Source organism: Arvicola amphibius, chromosome 7 (genome assembly GCF_903992535.2).
Source record: "Arvicola amphibius chromosome 7, mArvAmp1.2, whole genome shotgun sequence".
Classification (NCBI taxonomy): domain Eukaryota; kingdom Metazoa; phylum Chordata; class Mammalia; order Rodentia; family Cricetidae; genus Arvicola; species Arvicola amphibius.
The window spans coordinates 50,512,819-50,528,187 of NC_052053.1; the positions used below are offsets into that span (position 1 = coordinate 50,512,819).

The 15,369-nt window shown below is 50.5% G+C and overlaps 2 protein-coding genes across 3 annotated transcripts in view; both read left to right on the top strand.

Annotated features, from left to right (window-relative positions):
* The window catches only part of Fam102a (family with sequence similarity 102 member A), a 31,182-nt gene extending 22,066 nt beyond the window's left edge, over positions 1-9,116 (top strand). The window contains exons 4-11 of the mRNA XM_038337413.2: positions 323-439; positions 2,491-2,537; positions 2,672-2,829; positions 4,673-4,777; positions 4,866-5,082; positions 5,537-5,658; positions 5,753-5,822; positions 6,782-9,116. Coding sequence (XP_038193341.1) covers positions 323-439; positions 2,491-2,537; positions 2,672-2,829; positions 4,673-4,777; positions 4,866-5,082; positions 5,537-5,658; positions 5,753-5,822; positions 6,782-6,827 — 882 coding nt within the window. The 3' untranslated portion in view covers positions 6,828-9,116. The remainder of the gene's footprint in view (positions 1-322; positions 440-2,490; positions 2,538-2,671; positions 2,830-4,672; positions 4,778-4,865; positions 5,083-5,536; positions 5,659-5,752; positions 5,823-6,781) is intronic.
* A 985-nt stretch (positions 9,117-10,101) lies between these two features.
* Positions 10,102-13,094, top strand: Dpm2 (dolichyl-phosphate mannosyltransferase subunit 2, regulatory). 2 transcript variants are annotated; one of them, XR_005286219.2, is made up of 5 exons: positions 10,102-10,211; positions 10,499-10,588; positions 11,815-11,917; positions 12,472-12,590; positions 12,708-13,094. XR_005286219.2 is itself a non-coding variant. In XM_038337066.2 (4 exons), the coding sequence occupies exons 1-4, from the start codon at positions 10,209-10,211 to the stop codon at positions 12,528-12,530; spliced, it is 255 nt and encodes an 84-aa protein (XP_038192994.1). In that variant the 5' UTR covers positions 10,102-10,208; the 3' UTR covers positions 12,531-13,094. The 2 variants fall into 2 exon arrangements, 1 of the variants encoding a protein (XP_038192994.1); XM_038337066.2 differs by having other exon boundaries at positions 12,472-13,094.
* The last annotated feature ends 2,275 nt before the right edge of the window (positions 13,095-15,369 follow it).

The following is a 15,369-nucleotide window of genomic DNA, read 5'->3' on the forward strand; positions in this document are numbered from 1 at the left end:
AGCATGGCCTTGTTTCCTTGGGAACAATGTGTCTGTGTCACAGACAACAATGTCCTTTCATCTCGGTCACACTGGCCCTAGTGCACCCTGGGACTCCACACAAAGGGTGCTTTGTGGCATTCAGGGATGTGAGCTCCTTGCTTTGCCACATTGGTGCTGCTGACCCAGGATCCTGTCCTTGAGTCCTGGTTATGCAACAGTCAGTGTGGCTATGGGGTGAGTCTGTCCTCCTCCCCACCCCTACCAAGTTAACCCCTCTGGTGCCTCTGTTGCCCAGCACCCACACTCCTGCAGCCTCCCACATTTTCTTTTCTTCTCCCAGCTTGGCTTCACTGACTTGAACCTGGCTGAGTTTGCAGGCTCAGGCTCCACCGTACGCTGCTGCCTATTGGAGGGATATGATACCAAGAACACTCGCCAGGACAACTCCATCCTCAAGGTACCTTGAGGCCCTGCTACCTCTTCTGCCTTCCCAAGGGGCAGGGACAAATGTACCTCCTCATCAGAAGATATAAGTTCTCAGAGATGCAGGGAGGATGTGGGCCCCTGGGTTGTGGCCTCAGTTTTCCCATCCATGGTTGGGTGTGATCCCCACCTTCCAAAAGGGCTTGATAAGTACCTTTGTCAAGATAAACCTTCTGCCATGTGCCTGTCCTTTTCTATCTTATGGCCCTGACAGCAAGCACAGCCTGTGGGTGTGGTATCTGTCATTAGCTCCAAGTTTCAATAGGAGGGAGTCATGACAGCAGAAATTCCATCATTTGCCCTAGCTCATTAATCCCGCCAGTCATTTAGCTGCACAGCCTGGGTCCCAATTGTTGCCCATCATGATCTGAGATTTCCTGGCTCCTGGTGAGGTATCAGTGAGTAGAACTGATGTTCTGAACCCGTGTGAGCTCCGAGGCAGGCCTGCCCTGCTGGCCACACAGGTCTCTAGAAGCCCGGGTAGCTCATTCCCCTCAGGCAGCTGCTAATGTATCTTCTTAGGAGCAGAAATACCCAGGTGTCTGCATCAGAACACCTCTTCGTCCCTTTCCACGCCCTTTAGAGTCTGGCTGAGGAAACCAGTTTGTCCTAATACCATGTCTGAGCTGACCTATGAGTAGCCTGCTGTGCCTGGCACAGAGCTGGGCACAAGGTAATCGACAGGACTTGAAACACATCTGAATAGGGGTTTAGGCTGGTAAATGTGGTAGCATGCTGTGTAATCCCAGAATTTGAAGCTGAGGTAGGAGGATCATGAGTTTGAGACCAGTCAGAACTACACAACAAGAAGCAAGAACCTGTCTTTTAAATAAAAGAACTGGGCAGTGGTGGCGCATGCTTTTAATCCTAGCACTTGGGAGGCAGAGGCGGGCAGATCTCTTAAGTTTGACACCAGCCTGGTCTATAAAGTGAGTTCCTGGACAGCCAGGGCTGTTACATAGAGAAACACTGTCTCAAAAAGAAAAAAAAAAAAAAAGGTGATATGTGCCTTTAATCCCAGCACTCAGGAGATAGAGGCTGGTGGATCTACGTGAGTTCCAGGACAGTCAGGACACAAGACCCTGTAGAAAGTAAGAAAAAATTAGAAGGTCCAGACTGGTTAATGGAAAGTCTTTCCCAGTAGGCCTGTGCACTCTGTTAGAAAGAAGTCTAGAGCCAGGCAACCTCAGGTTCAAGGCCAGCTCCCCTATATCCTGTCTGCTGAGTTTTGTGAAGTCTTGCTTCCCCCACCTTCAACTGGGTCTGTCACCTACTTTGTAGAGCATTATCATGGCCAAGTGAAATGATCCATAAAGAAGCCTGAGCCCAGAGGCTATGGTGACATCACACTGAGGTCTGGGATCTGAGAACTTCTTTCCTGGTCTGTTACTCTCTGCCTGTTACTCCTTCTCAGCCCATATTTTGAGACTCAGACTTAACCATTGGCAGAGTCATTTGCAAGTGGGTTCTAAATTCTATACTGGTTGGATATTTTACTTCGTTAAAAAAAAAAAAAAAACTTTTACTGGGTGGTGGTAGGGGCACAGGCCTTTCTTTAATCCCAGCACACTAGAGGCAGAGAGGCGGGCAGATCTCTTAAGTGCGAGGCCATTCTGGCCTACAAAGTGAGTTCCAGGGCAGCCAGGGCTACAGAGAAACCATGTTTGGAAAAGATTTAAAGCAAACAAAAGAACTTTGAGGCAGCCCCATTTGCCATGGTTGGGCCCTGTGAGTACCTGCTACTTCTTGTGCGGCTCCTTGAGCCCTGCTCCCCAGCTCTGAGTTGGGGAAAGCAGGTGTGAGTGAGTGTGGCCCCGGAGCTCACAGTCTAGTTGTGATGTGTAATTGCTGGTGTCGACTTGTTCGCTTGTGTGCTAGGTGCCAAGTGGGCCTTGTCACTCCTCCCCGGGCTGCCCAGTCTGTCCCCCACACAGGACACCGGGCTCACTGTGGGCAGGTGGGGCCCAGAGGCTGACCCGGGCTGGGTGTTGGCAGCCAGTGCTGATTTCTCTCCTCTACCAATAGGTCACTATTGGCATGTTCCTGCTCTCTGGAGACCCCTGTTTTAAGACGTGAGTGTCACCCTGGCTATCAGTGGGGTTGGGGGCCATGAAATAGATTCTTCCTTCCTCCAGGTTCTGGGGTGCCCGTCTCCATCTGATCCTGAGATTGGGGCACCCCAGTCACACACCTTTGTCCTCCCAAGGCCACCGTCTACTGCCAAGTCCATCTCCATCCCGGGCCAGGACTCCTCCCTGCAGCTGACATGCAAAGGTGGTGGGACCAGCAGCAGTGGCAGCAGTAGCACCAATTCCCTGACTGGGTCCCGGCCCCACAAGGCCCGGCCCACCATCCTGGGTTCAGGTACCATCTTCATCTGCCTGTCTCTCCACTGCCTGTGACTACAGCTTCTCCCCCGAACATCCTGTCCCAGGAAGATGCTTATTAAGAGGAGGGTACAGGCATACCTTTAATCCCATCACTCAGACAGAGGAAGGAGGATCTCTAATTCTAGGTTAGCCAGGGCTACATATTGAGACCCTCTCTCAAAATGGGGGTGGTGGGGTGGTGGAAGACGATGCATGCCTCTGCTGGTGCTGTCCTTGATCCTGTGGTCTGAGTGCCGTGATGGCCCCTCTCGGGTACCCTCAAAGCTGGGAGGCGGGGCCTGAGGCGAGTAGTGAGCAGATGGCATGCGTGGCTCCCAGACCCGAGAGCTTGGACTTCACCACCAGGGCTTGACTTCCCTCAGGCACTGCCGTTGCTTCCTGCCTTGGCTTGGCTTGTACAGGAGTGGGGGCTTCCCAGCACCATCTCTCTTTCTAGCTAGTAGATGCTGGGCCACAGAGGAGAGAGCTGTCTCGACCAGGGCCCCTCAGCACACATGCTGTCCTGTGTAGACTGAAAGGCAATTCTCTCCTGAGCAGAGTGGTACCTAGCAGCTTGTTCCCCTGCCTTATATAGCGAGCATGTTGAGAACTTGAAGTCTGCCTGAGCTGGTGTGGTACATGAATGAGCCCAGTGTGGGAGAAGGAGACAAGAGGATCAGAGTTTAATCTACATAGCAAAATCAAATCCTCCTGGATTACTTGGGACCCTATCTTAAAATTTAAAAAAAAAAAAAAATTGGGCATAGTGATGCAAACCTTTTAATCCCGAAGTCAGAGGCAGGTGGATCTCAATTAGAGGCAGCTTGGTCTGTATAGTGAGTTCTGGGTCGGTTGCCTAGTGAGACCCTATTCAAGAAAAACAAAAAACCAAAAAATCCCTGCCTGGCTTCGGTGGGAATATGGCAGACCTGAATGCAGCCTGTAGCTTGAGTATCTCTGCTCATCTCTGGAGTGGAGGAGGTTGGTAAGGCCCGGATGTGTGCATACGTAGAGCCATGCCTAGGTTCCACCTAGTTCCTTTTGTTCACAGCTGGGGAGTGAGGGCCGGGAAAGGGGGTTTGAACTGACCTAGAACATAGCTGTTGCCTATCTCCGGGTCTTGTCTTTTTCCATCCTCCCTGCTTGTCTTTTCCCAGATTTGCCAACAAACCAAAGTCCATTCTAGTTTCAAGGCTTTTAGTATGCTGTTCCCTGTGTCTGGAAGGCCATGGACCTGCTGCCTTCTCTGTCTCCCCTCTGTGGTGTCCTAAAGGTCTCAGCATTAAGCTCTGTCCTGGGAAAAGTCTTATTTGATCCGCAGACTGACCAGGCCTCCATGGGTGCTGTCCTGATCCACACAGTCACCATGGTTACAGACTGACCATGCCTCCATTGGTGCAGTCCTGATCCACACAGTCACCATGGTTACAGACTGACCAGTCCTCCATGGGTGCCGTCCTGATCCACACAGTCACCATGGTTACAGACTGACCAGGCCTCCATGGGTGCTGTCCTAATCCACACAGTCACCATGGTTACAGACTGACCAGTCCTCCATGGGTGCTGTCCTGATCCATACACCCACCAGTTGTGGATAACTGTTTTCATCTTTTGTCTGCAAAGACCTGTAGCAGGTAGTCTACTGGAAGGTCCCAAAGCCACTCGAAAAATGGATGACTGGTTCCGAGGGTAGCCTGTGACTTGAGGTAGATTCCTGCTCCTCTAGCCTCTGATCTTCAGTCTGTGGAATGGAGTCTCAAGACAAGTGTCACATGTAGACTTGTTGAGAGGAGGGTTGTGGGTGAGGTGGCCCCTTAGTAACCTTGCTCCTCTCCCAGGACTGCCAGAGGAGCCAGAGCAGAGCCTGTCCAGTCCTGAGGAGGTATTCCACTCTGGTCACTCCCGCAACTCCAGCTACGCCAGCCAGCAGTCCAAGCTGTCAGGTAAGCAGTCAGGCCTTAACGTGGGGATCTGCAGTCTCCCGTAGCCCTGGGGCCCTGTAATCGCCTTCCCAATATCGTTCACCCCCAGGCTACAGCACAGAGCACTCTCGCTCCTCCAGCCTGTCTGACTTGACACACCGCAGAAACACGTCCACTAGTAGCAGCACCTCTGGTGGCCTCAGCATGACTGTAGAGGGTCCTGAGGGCATCGACAGGGAACACAGGCCCCCGGAGAAGCCACCTCGACCTCCTGAGAAGCCACCACGACCCCCACGACCCCTGCATCTGTCCGACCGCTCGTTTCGGTGAGTCCTGTTGTTTGAGACTCCCTGGTAAACAGAACCCTTCTAGTGCTCCCTGTACTTTGCATCTAACCACACAGGGATAACAGAATAGATTCCCCATCTCCAAGTGTTGAATGGTTATGGTTAAACCAGCTGCTGGCTGCAGGAGCACAGCCCTGGGCTAGGCATGTACCCTTACTATCCAGTGCTGCTGTTTGTGGTTTTGTGTATTAGTCTGTAGACCCAGCCGACTCTGTTTGAGCCTTAGATCCCCTGCATACATGTTGTTTGACTTGAAGGGTACTTAACCTTAGTCCTAGTCTATTAACACCTGCCGCTGAGGATGAATGGGAGGGCTCAATGGAGTGCAGCATGGGTGTGCATAGAGTGGTAGTGCCATAGGTGCTGGGGTTATCCTTGTCTTGTTGCTGTGCCTGTCACTGCCCCTGTCATAGTTCTGTCTCTCTCCCTCAAGGCGAAAGAAGGACTCAGTGGAGAGCCACCCAACCTGGGTGGATGATACTCGCATTGATGCAGATGACATTGTGGAGAAGATAATGCAGAGCCAGGACTTCACGGATGGCAGCAATACTGAGGGTGAGCTGGCCACTTCAAGCCATCTGGGGGCGATGATAACCTCCAGAGGCTACCCCTGCCCGCTCAGCCTCTGTCTTCCCTTGTGTCCCCACAGACAGTAACCTTCGGTTGTTTGTGAGCCGTGATGGCTCCACCACGTTGAGTGGCATTCAGCTGGCCAACAGGTAGGGACTGGAGGCAGGGAGGTGTGGTAAGGCAGCTACGGGGACCACTGACCTGGCTTTGAACACCTGTCTTGTCACCTTGCTGTGTCTTTAGAGTGCCTTCTCACAGTCCTTTGTGTGTCTGGCTCCCCAGGCCTTTGAGCCAGTGAGTGAGAGTAGTGTCCAGCATACAGGACTGTCCTAGGGCTTCCCCTTGTGTTCCTGGGAGCAAAGAACATGTCCTTTGGACTTCTGAATCCGGAGCCCAAAAACCTTTGTGAAGTGTGTGTCTTGTGCCACTCTGCTGACCCCTGTTGGCTGAGACCAGAAATTACAGCTACCCTCTCCCAGCATTCCTCTGGGCTGCCCTGGGTGGAAGAGCAAGAAACCTCGGGGCCCTTCTTACAAAGGTGATAAAGACCTTAGGCCACTTGCAGAATGAGAAGCTGGGACTTGGAGATTGGAGGAGGAAAGCCTGGTTCTGCAGGACCCAAGCGGTGAAAAGAGCAGATGCACTCCCTTAGCATTTTCCACACACACACCCTTTTTTTCCCTGTTTTTTGTTTGTTTGTTTTTGAGACAGGATTTCTCTGTAGCTTTGGAGCCTGTCCTGGAACTCACTCTGTAGGCCAGGCTGGCCTCTGCTTCCCAAGTGCTGGGATCAAAGGCTATGCCTGGGTTTCTTGCCATCTTAACAAATCTGCTAAGATTTGTCCCTCCAAACCTGTTTCATCATTGGTCAAATGACCCAGGGAACAATCTCTCCTTGCCTGGGTGGTCCATCCAGGTGTGTATGTACACAGCTGATGGACCCGTTTCTGTCACCCTGGGGAAATGGCTAACCATCTCCGGGCATCAGTTCAGCCCTGTCAGAGACTGGTAGCCGTGATGATATGTGGAGTACCCACAGGGCTGGCCCAGGGGAATGCTCAGTAACTGGAGCATCAGAGGGAATAAGCTCACTTTTCTCTCCCCTGCAGAGTCTCCTCTGGAGTCTATGAGCCTGTCGTGATTGAAAGCCATTGAGGGACCAGGTCTGAAGAAGGGCCCTGCCGTCTCTTGCACCCAGGTCTGCGGTGTTCCTGGAGTAGCCGGAAGCTGCCCTTCAGATCTGCTCTGCATCGTGCCTGTGCCTCCTCGTACTCTAGCCACACCAGCCCCAAAGCGTCATTCCATTGTCCTCCGTCCACCCCGGAACCGCTGGTCCCGGTGCCACTGTGAATATTGTCCTCTGAACCACTAGAAAATGGGGAAGACGGAGCTGGGCCCAGCAAAGGACACAGCCACTCCTTCATGTTGGGGTGCTTGTGGCTGCCTACCCCATCCCCGTGCCTGCTTCCTGCAGGAGCAGCAGCTTCAGCCAGTCTTACACGGCTCTTGCCCCTTCGCCTTGCCCTTGAGGAGCTGGACCCTCCCCAGAGTGCTGCCACCTCTGACCCTCTGCTCAATGCTTCAGCTGTCCTTATGTCCTGAGGAGACCTGCTGGCAGCTTTCTCCTGGGAGCCAAGACCTCAACCCTACCTCCCTCGTCAAATGTTCTCCTGTTGCCCTGCAGCCTGCACTTTGCACGTGCTTGTCCCCAACACAGCCACCCATCCTCCCCCTTATCCCAGACTCCTGGGTGCTGTCTGCTGTGCAGCCAGACCTAGGGTACAGTCGCCCGGCTGGAACGTGGCACTGCCCCTTCCCTCTAATTATCCCCCGTTCAGACCCAAGAGCAGGGCCTAGAAAGGTCTGAGCGCCATGGTGCCATCTGCTCGGGGCTGGGTCCTGAGCAGCTGGCCTTCCTGCAGGAAAGGAAGGGTGGGGCCCAGCTGTGCTGGGTAAGCAAAGACCTCTTCCTCTGCTCTCCTGTCAGCAGGCCTGGGCTGGGTTCCAGGCTGGAGAGGCAGTCAGCCAGGTGGGCTGTGACTGCACGGACTGGAGCTGGTTTATTGCCAGACAAGCCTCAGCCCTCTGGGCAAGGGGCATGCTTTGCCTGGGGAGTCTGGTCCTGTGCCCTGCTCAGGCCTTCCCCTTACTACCCACCCTCTTTGTACCTCCCCAGCCCTAGCACTTTCTGTGTCCTCTGTGATTTGCTTAGAGGAGGAGGGTACTGGCTGCCAGTCCGGCCCTGGATGAACTCCCACCCCTTGAGTTTCGCTCATTTGTATGGACCCAGCAGGCTGGCGTCTCCTTAGCCTTTAGGTATTTTCCTTTTCCTCCTAAGCTCACAGTTCAGAACTCCCTCCTCCCCCAGCAAGGGGAGCTAGGTGCCTCTGTTCCCCACTCCACCTACATCTCAGCTGGGCTGGGGACAGGGAGCGGGAACGGGTGGGGGGTGGGGTACAGGCCACTCGTTCTGTGGATGGGGGATAGCTGGACTCCCCAGGTTGGGAGGTCCCTTGCTCAGTTTCTGTCTTCCTTAGTTAGCAAAAGTTGAGGCTGTGATTTTAGAGCCTTCCTGGTGTTAGGGCCAGGGCATTTCTAGGGATTCTGTTGCCATTGTTTTAAACACCTGACGACTCTTGGAAAATGGATGTTAGAAGGCGCTGCTGAGGCAGAGCAGAACATGGCTGGAGAAGCTCAGAGAGTCCTTTCCTGCCCAGCGGGTTTCTGGCACTTTCAGGGGCTCTGGAAGCCTTGTTTCTAGGTGAGGTGACCTCTAGAAGATGGAGCGCTACCACTCTCACTTGCCCATGTCTGGCTCAGAATTCCTGGGCTCCAAACAAAGCAGTCAGTGCTGTCAGGACGCCTCCAGACCAGGTCTGAACCAGAGGGTCTCTGCCATGTCACTCCTGTTCTAGACACTGGGCTGAAAACACGGCCACAACCAAATGAACGTTGGCGGGAGCCAGAGATTAAGAGAATTTCCCCAGCCTAAGAGTTCTCTTGAGCTCAGTGATTCCCACATGCTGCCCAAGCACCTGGACTTCAAATTCTATATACAGAGATAGGCTATATTCAGAGATATTTTTGGAAAGGAATTGGTCTATGCAATGCCAGTTTGGAGCCTTCTTGAAAGACAGTTTAATATTTCTACTAGGAGAAATAAAGGTCTACAATATTTTTAGGGTTCTTTTCTGGTTATCCCCACAACGGACCACACTGCATGGTCTGGCAGGAAGGAGAAGGCGGGTCTTCCCCTGTGGGAGGCGAAGGAGGAATATTTGGTTTTGCTTTACTCCCTCCTTTTCTAACAATGTTACCGCTGCTCCCCATTCCATGGGCTGTTTGTATCTCTGTCTCCGCTTACAGTAGAACATAATGTCATTGGGGAAATCAGCCTAGTGTCAATGTTTGATTGGGGGGGATTAAATGTTGATGTTTTTGTTACTCTGTTTCATTGTTTGTTTGTTTTTAAATTATCTTATTACCATGATCACTTGGGGACCAAAACAACAGAAGCTCGCCATATATCTTATATATGCTGGATGAGATGCTGGGGAAAGTTTAGGGTTTTCCAGTCTGCCCCTCAATCACAATCTCCACACCCCTAAAAATCCTCGACTCGGTTTCTCTGTCCTTGAACTCAGAGAGCCGCCTGCCTCTGCCTCCTGGTGCTGGGATTAAAGGTGTGAGCCACCATTGTCCAGCTTTGCGTTTCAATTCTATTTGTGAGGAGTGGGCACAAAAAGAGGACATAGAACATAGCCAGGCAGTGGTGGCACACTCGAGCACTCAGGAGGCAGAGGCAGGTGGATTTCTGTGAGTTCAAGGCCAGTCTGGTCTACAAGGGCTAGTTCCAGCACACCTAGGACTGTTACACTGAGAAACCTTATCTCGAAAAAACAAAAAAACCCACACTGGGGCTGTGGAGGCACAAAGAGGGAGCTGCTGCCTTGGGGGCGGACACGGCCATCCAGAAACGTGGCAGTCAGAACCTAGTGGGAAACCAGCCAACATAAGGGAGTATCATTCCCTCTCAGCCAGTGCAAATCCTCCTCATCCGTGCTGGCTTGTCTGTCCCCACCTTCCTTGGGCCGGTGGCGATCATTCTACAACCTCTCACAATTTCAGGACCGCGAAATAGAACCTTTAAATTCTGGTGTCTGCTTCATCAGTGGCTCAGATTATGGTCTGTCCTTCGCTGACCCTCATTTTTCCTACGTGGGGGTGGGGGAGAAGGACTTCCAACCCCGGGATGCATCTCTCTCTGGCTTGGGGCTGTGATGTTTAAGGGAGGATTATTGGTTGGGAAGGTTATGACAGCTGTAGCCACAAAGACCAGGAAGTCTGAGTCAGCAGCCAGTTTCCATCAGAGACTACATTTCCCGACGTGCAAAGCGATTGGCGGACGTGCCCGCATGTCTGTCCTGGACTGGTCCAAAGACTACAATTCCCAGAGTGCCAATCTCGATTTACAAGCCGGAAAGTCCTCAACCAGGAACGGGATGTGTCCTGTTGCTCCGGCGAAACACTGGGGAGATGGTGAGCCTGGGTTGCGGTACCTGTGTGATTTGGGGATATCAATGGTAGGGTCTGGGGTCTTATTTGGGGTCGGGCTTTCCGAACCCGGATCGCTCTCCCGACCGCTTGTGGACAGGTGACACGGGGCCCGACGTGGCTTCCTAAACTGGAGCGCCACTTCTAGTGAGCCCCCGTGTACAGCTGTTGAATGAATGAGAAGTTTGGCTTGTAAACTGGCTGTGCGGACCCTCCATTAGTGCACGCCCATGTAGCGTCATCTCGCCAGCTGAGCCTTCCTTTTTCTCCAGGCCACCGGGACAGACCAAGTGGTGGGATTTGGCCTCGTCGCCGTTAGCCTGATCATCTTCACTTACTACACCACTTGGGTGATTCTTTTGGTATGTGCCCCCGCTCCCCAAACTCACCTTCGTCCTGCCCTAGATTTCTTAATAAGCCGACTCCTAACACGACTCAAGCAGCATCTGCATGCTAGGCACTGTGCTGGGTGCTTGGCCTAATTTCACGAAATTTCCACTATGATTGCTGATGGTGTCTACATTTTATAGGTGAGGTTGAGACCCAGGGAAAAGGGTAAGGCCCAGCCTCTCTCAACTGCTGCACTGTACGGTTAGCCTGCACCTCCTGGGTGTAGCAATCGCCAGTAGAAACACCTTGAGGCGCGCGCGGTCTCTCTCTCTCTCTCTCTCTCTCTCTCTCTCTCTGGAAAAATCTGTTAGTTATTGCTTAAAAGTGCATTGTGTTTGAAAAGGGTAACCTTGCAGTCAGTACCTGGTATACTTTAGAAAGAAAAGTTAAGTTAGGGGGGTGAAGAGATAGATAGCTCAGCGGTTAAGAGCAGTGGCTGCTCCTCCAGAGCACTGGGGTTCAAGTCCCAGCACTCACATGGCCAGCTACAACCATCTATAATCCATTTCCAGGAGATCCAGCAAAAGACCGGGTGGTGGTGCACATGCCTTTAATCCCAGCACTCGGGAGGCAGAGGCAGGTGGATCTCTGTGAGTTCGAGGCCAGCCTGGTCTACAAGAGCTAGTTCCAGGACAGGCTCCAAAGCCACAGAGAAACCCTGTCTTGAACCCCCCCACCCCAAAAAAGAAAGGAAATCCAGCCAAAGTACCTGGCACACCAGTCTTCTTAAGTGTTAGCTGGGTTGGAGATCCAGGGTGTGGATGAGGTGCACCTGCATGCTTGTGCACATATGTATAATAAAAAAAATAGAATAGTTTAAAAAGACCTAGAGTTCCTGCATTCCAAAGGCAGAGAGGGGAAGGGAGGACTCTGTGAGGTCAGTGTGGACTACATAGCAAGGTCCAGGTCAGCCAGGGCTATGTCATGAGACCTTGCCTCAGAAAACAAAAAGATTGGTTTCCAGCACTCAGAAGGCTCCCTGAGATAATACAGTGAGACTTTGTTAAAATACATATCCACCTAGAAGAGCGAAAGTGGGGGACCTCTTGGGGATTCCTCATAGATACCATCAGGACAGGTCCTCAGTGCCCAGTGCTGTCTTTGGGTCCAGCCCCTTGGACAAAGGAGGTGGGATGGCTTCCTGTTCAGGCTGGGTAAGATGAGCAATACTCACCAGAGCTCTTGCCCTTGGTGCCAGCCATTCATCGACAGCCAGCATGTCATCCACAAGTACTTCCTGCCCCGTGCCTATGCTGTCCTCATCCCACTGGTCACAGGCCTCCTGCTGCTCCTGCTTGTGGGTAAGTCTCCCATTCTCCAGTGATCTCTGATCTGGGGCAGGGTGTGTGGAAGACTGGCCACTCTCACCCGAGTGTGCGTCCACTCTTTGACACTTGCTCCTTGTCCCCAGCTCTCCCTGGGGTTTCCCTGTTCCTCCTTAACAACCACAGGCTCTTGGGGCGATAGGGCATGTCTCCCTCCTGCGGGCGCAGCCTCATCCTCACATCTGGGCCCCCTACCCTCCTGCCACCCTTGCATCTCTTATTGCTCCCGTGGGCTGGGTACTGTCTTCATCATTACAGCGTTCTAAGCTCACTGAGCTAGTGCAGAGAGTGATCAGGGCATGGGATAGTAGGATGGGTTGCTGGTGGGTAGGAGGGATGTGTGAGTAGATGGATAGGAAGATCATTCCCCACAAAATTGGAAGCACTCAGCAAAGCTCCTTGCATTCACTTGACGATGGTTGACTGGCCCACGGGTGTTTGCTTGGGAGCCCGACCCCGCGTGTGGGTCATCTTGCCCTGCCATCCAGCCTTCACTTGGGTCTGCCCAGTCCTCTCACTCTGTATTCCAGGATTGTTCATCACCTATGTGATGCTGAAGAGCCAGAGGGTGACCAAGAAGGCTCAGTGAAGGTCCAGCGATGAGGCTTCCAGAACCTTCTCCATATCTCCTCCAGGGAAGAGGCCAAAGGTCACAGCCTGCGAGACAGTCAGCCTGGCTGTGCTGCAGCCCTCTTTGGGAGGTGGGACTGCTTCCAAGTCAGCTCTGACAAACTGGAACCCTCTCCCCTCTTATTTGTCCTTCCAGAAGCCAAGAGGAAGGTTGACTGGGAAACATCTCCCTCATTCCCTTTGGGCTCAGGCCTGAACATGGCTGGTCCTGTCCACCTCACAGTCCAAGCTCCCTGCCACTCCCACAGGGTCCTGCTCTCATCTGTGTTCCTCTTGTCATGTGCTGATAGATGTAGCAGGCTCCATGGTTGTGTGCAGCCTCCCCGCCTCCTGGACAAACCCTGTCCCTTCACATGGCAGCTCTCCTGTGTCTGACACTGTCCAGACTCCATGAGGACTTCTGGACCCAGAAAGCCCTAGGGAAAGACTGACAGACCACAGAACCCAGGGACATCCAGGCAGCCACCCCAGATCCCAGATGGCCTGTTTGGGAAGATTTACAAATAAATGTCAATCGTGTTGGTGTTTGTCTCTCTGCCTTGTTGCTTTGGGGAGAATGGCTGGAGGTTGCTTGTTCGTCCCAGTTGCCCAGAACCGAAATAATCACACAGAAACTGTATTATTTAAATCACTGCTTGGGGGCTGGAGAGATGGCTCAGAGGTTAAGAACACTTGGCTGCTCTTCCAGAGGTTCTGAGTTTGATTCCCAGCAACCACATGATGGCTCACAACCATTTGAAATGAAATCTGATGCCCTCTTCTGCCTGCAGACATATATACAGACAGAACACTATACACAATAAATAAATAAATCCTTAAAAAAATAAACAAATCACTGCTTGGCCCATTAGCTCTAGCTTCTTATTGGCTAACTCTTACATATTAATTTAACCCATTTCTAGTAATCTGTGTATTGCCATGTGGCTGTGGCTTACTGGGTAAAGTTCTGTCTGGCTCCAGCAGGGCTACATGGCTTCTCTCTGACTCCACCTTCTTCCTCCCAGCATTCAGTTTAGTTTTCCCCACTAGCTCTGTTTCCCTATAGCTCTGCTATAGGCCCAAAGCAGTTCCCTTATTAACCAATGATATTCACAGCATACAGAGGGGAATCCCACATCACCTCCCCTTTTCTGTTTAAATAAAAAGGAAGGTTTTAACTTTAACATAGCAAGATTACATACAACAAAACAGGATCAAGCAAGAATTATAATATTTATATCTACTTTATCTTTTATCATAATTAAGAAAAACTATAATTATAACTATAAATTTTTCAACTTCATCACAGACTCCAGAAGGATATAAATTACCTAAGTAAACAGGAAGTTCCAAAACTCTAGAATTGAAAGAGACATCTTGCTACCTGGACAGTCACCCAAAGTTCTTCTCTACTGTTGGGGCATCCATCTTTAGCCTATTGGCCCATAGTATCCAGCAGACCTTTCTATAAAGCAGGAAATTTCAAAGACAGTTACGCCTATATTGGCAGTTTGTCAGTCACTTTCTTCTGTGTCCTGCAGAATGTCTGGCAAATTCTTTATGAAGCAGGCACCCTGAAGGACCCATCTCATCTTTAGGCAAGTTCAGCAGTCATTTCTCTGTGGGTACTGCATGTCCAGTTCAGCAACTCAGGCAAAAGCAGTTCCTTGCCCAAATGGCTAACCAACTCCATAAGGAGTCTCTTTGATGTCCATCTTTCTTTTCTCTTGCCAGGAGCAGATGTGTCTCATAGTCATGAAAAGTCATAAGTTTTTAAAACATTTTTAAATGCCATATTCTGAAGGTCTCTGAAAGATTTGAAGAGTACCTATCCATCTGAAATACATATCTGTCCATCTAGAAAATCTAACTAACATGACCACAAGCTTGACTGTTATAGAAGACTCTCTATTTGCCTATTTTTTTTATACATTACATTTTTTTTAAAAAAAAGATTTGTTATGGGGGGCTGGAGAGATGGCTCAGAGGTTAAGAGCATTGCCTGCTCTTCCATAGGTCCTGAGTTCAATTCCCAGCTACCACATGGTGGCTCACAACCATCTGTAAAGGGGTCTGGTGTCCTCTTCTGGCCTGCAGGCATACACACATATACAGAATATGTGTACAAAATATTGTATACATAATATATAAATAAATATTTTTAAAAGATTTATTATGTATTCAGTGTTCTGCCTGTATGTATGCCTGCATGCCAGAAGAGGGCACCAAATCTCATTACAGATAGTTGTGAGCCACCATGTCATTGCTGGTCATTGCTGGGAATTGAACTCAGGCCCTTTGGAAGAATAGGCAAAGCTCTTAACCACTGAGCCATCTCTCTAGCCCCTATACATTACATTTTTAATTGAGTTGCACACACACAATACCTTAATCAAGATCAGAAATATATATACACAGTAGAACAAATTGACTTGAAATTTGTATCAATAAACCAAGATCCATACCAATGGATCTATAACATATCCTCTTTAAATGTAGAAAAACATTTATAAACAATATTTGGGAATATGGGCATAGTTCTCTCCAAAATGCTTCTTGCTGTTTATTGGGCAAAGTAATTTTTTGAGGGGTGTTCACAAAAAAAGAGATAATAATAGTGGGTAATAAGGTGAATACTTGTGAGCTATTTATGGATAATTTCTATTGGTATAGTTTTGTATATTGATATAAGTTCAAATTATATTTGTTATTTCTGTTTACAATATGGACACCTATGTAAAATTCTGTCAGATTGTATACATGCATGTTTCTATCTCTGTTTAGGACATTTTGTATATTGATACAACTTTTACGATATA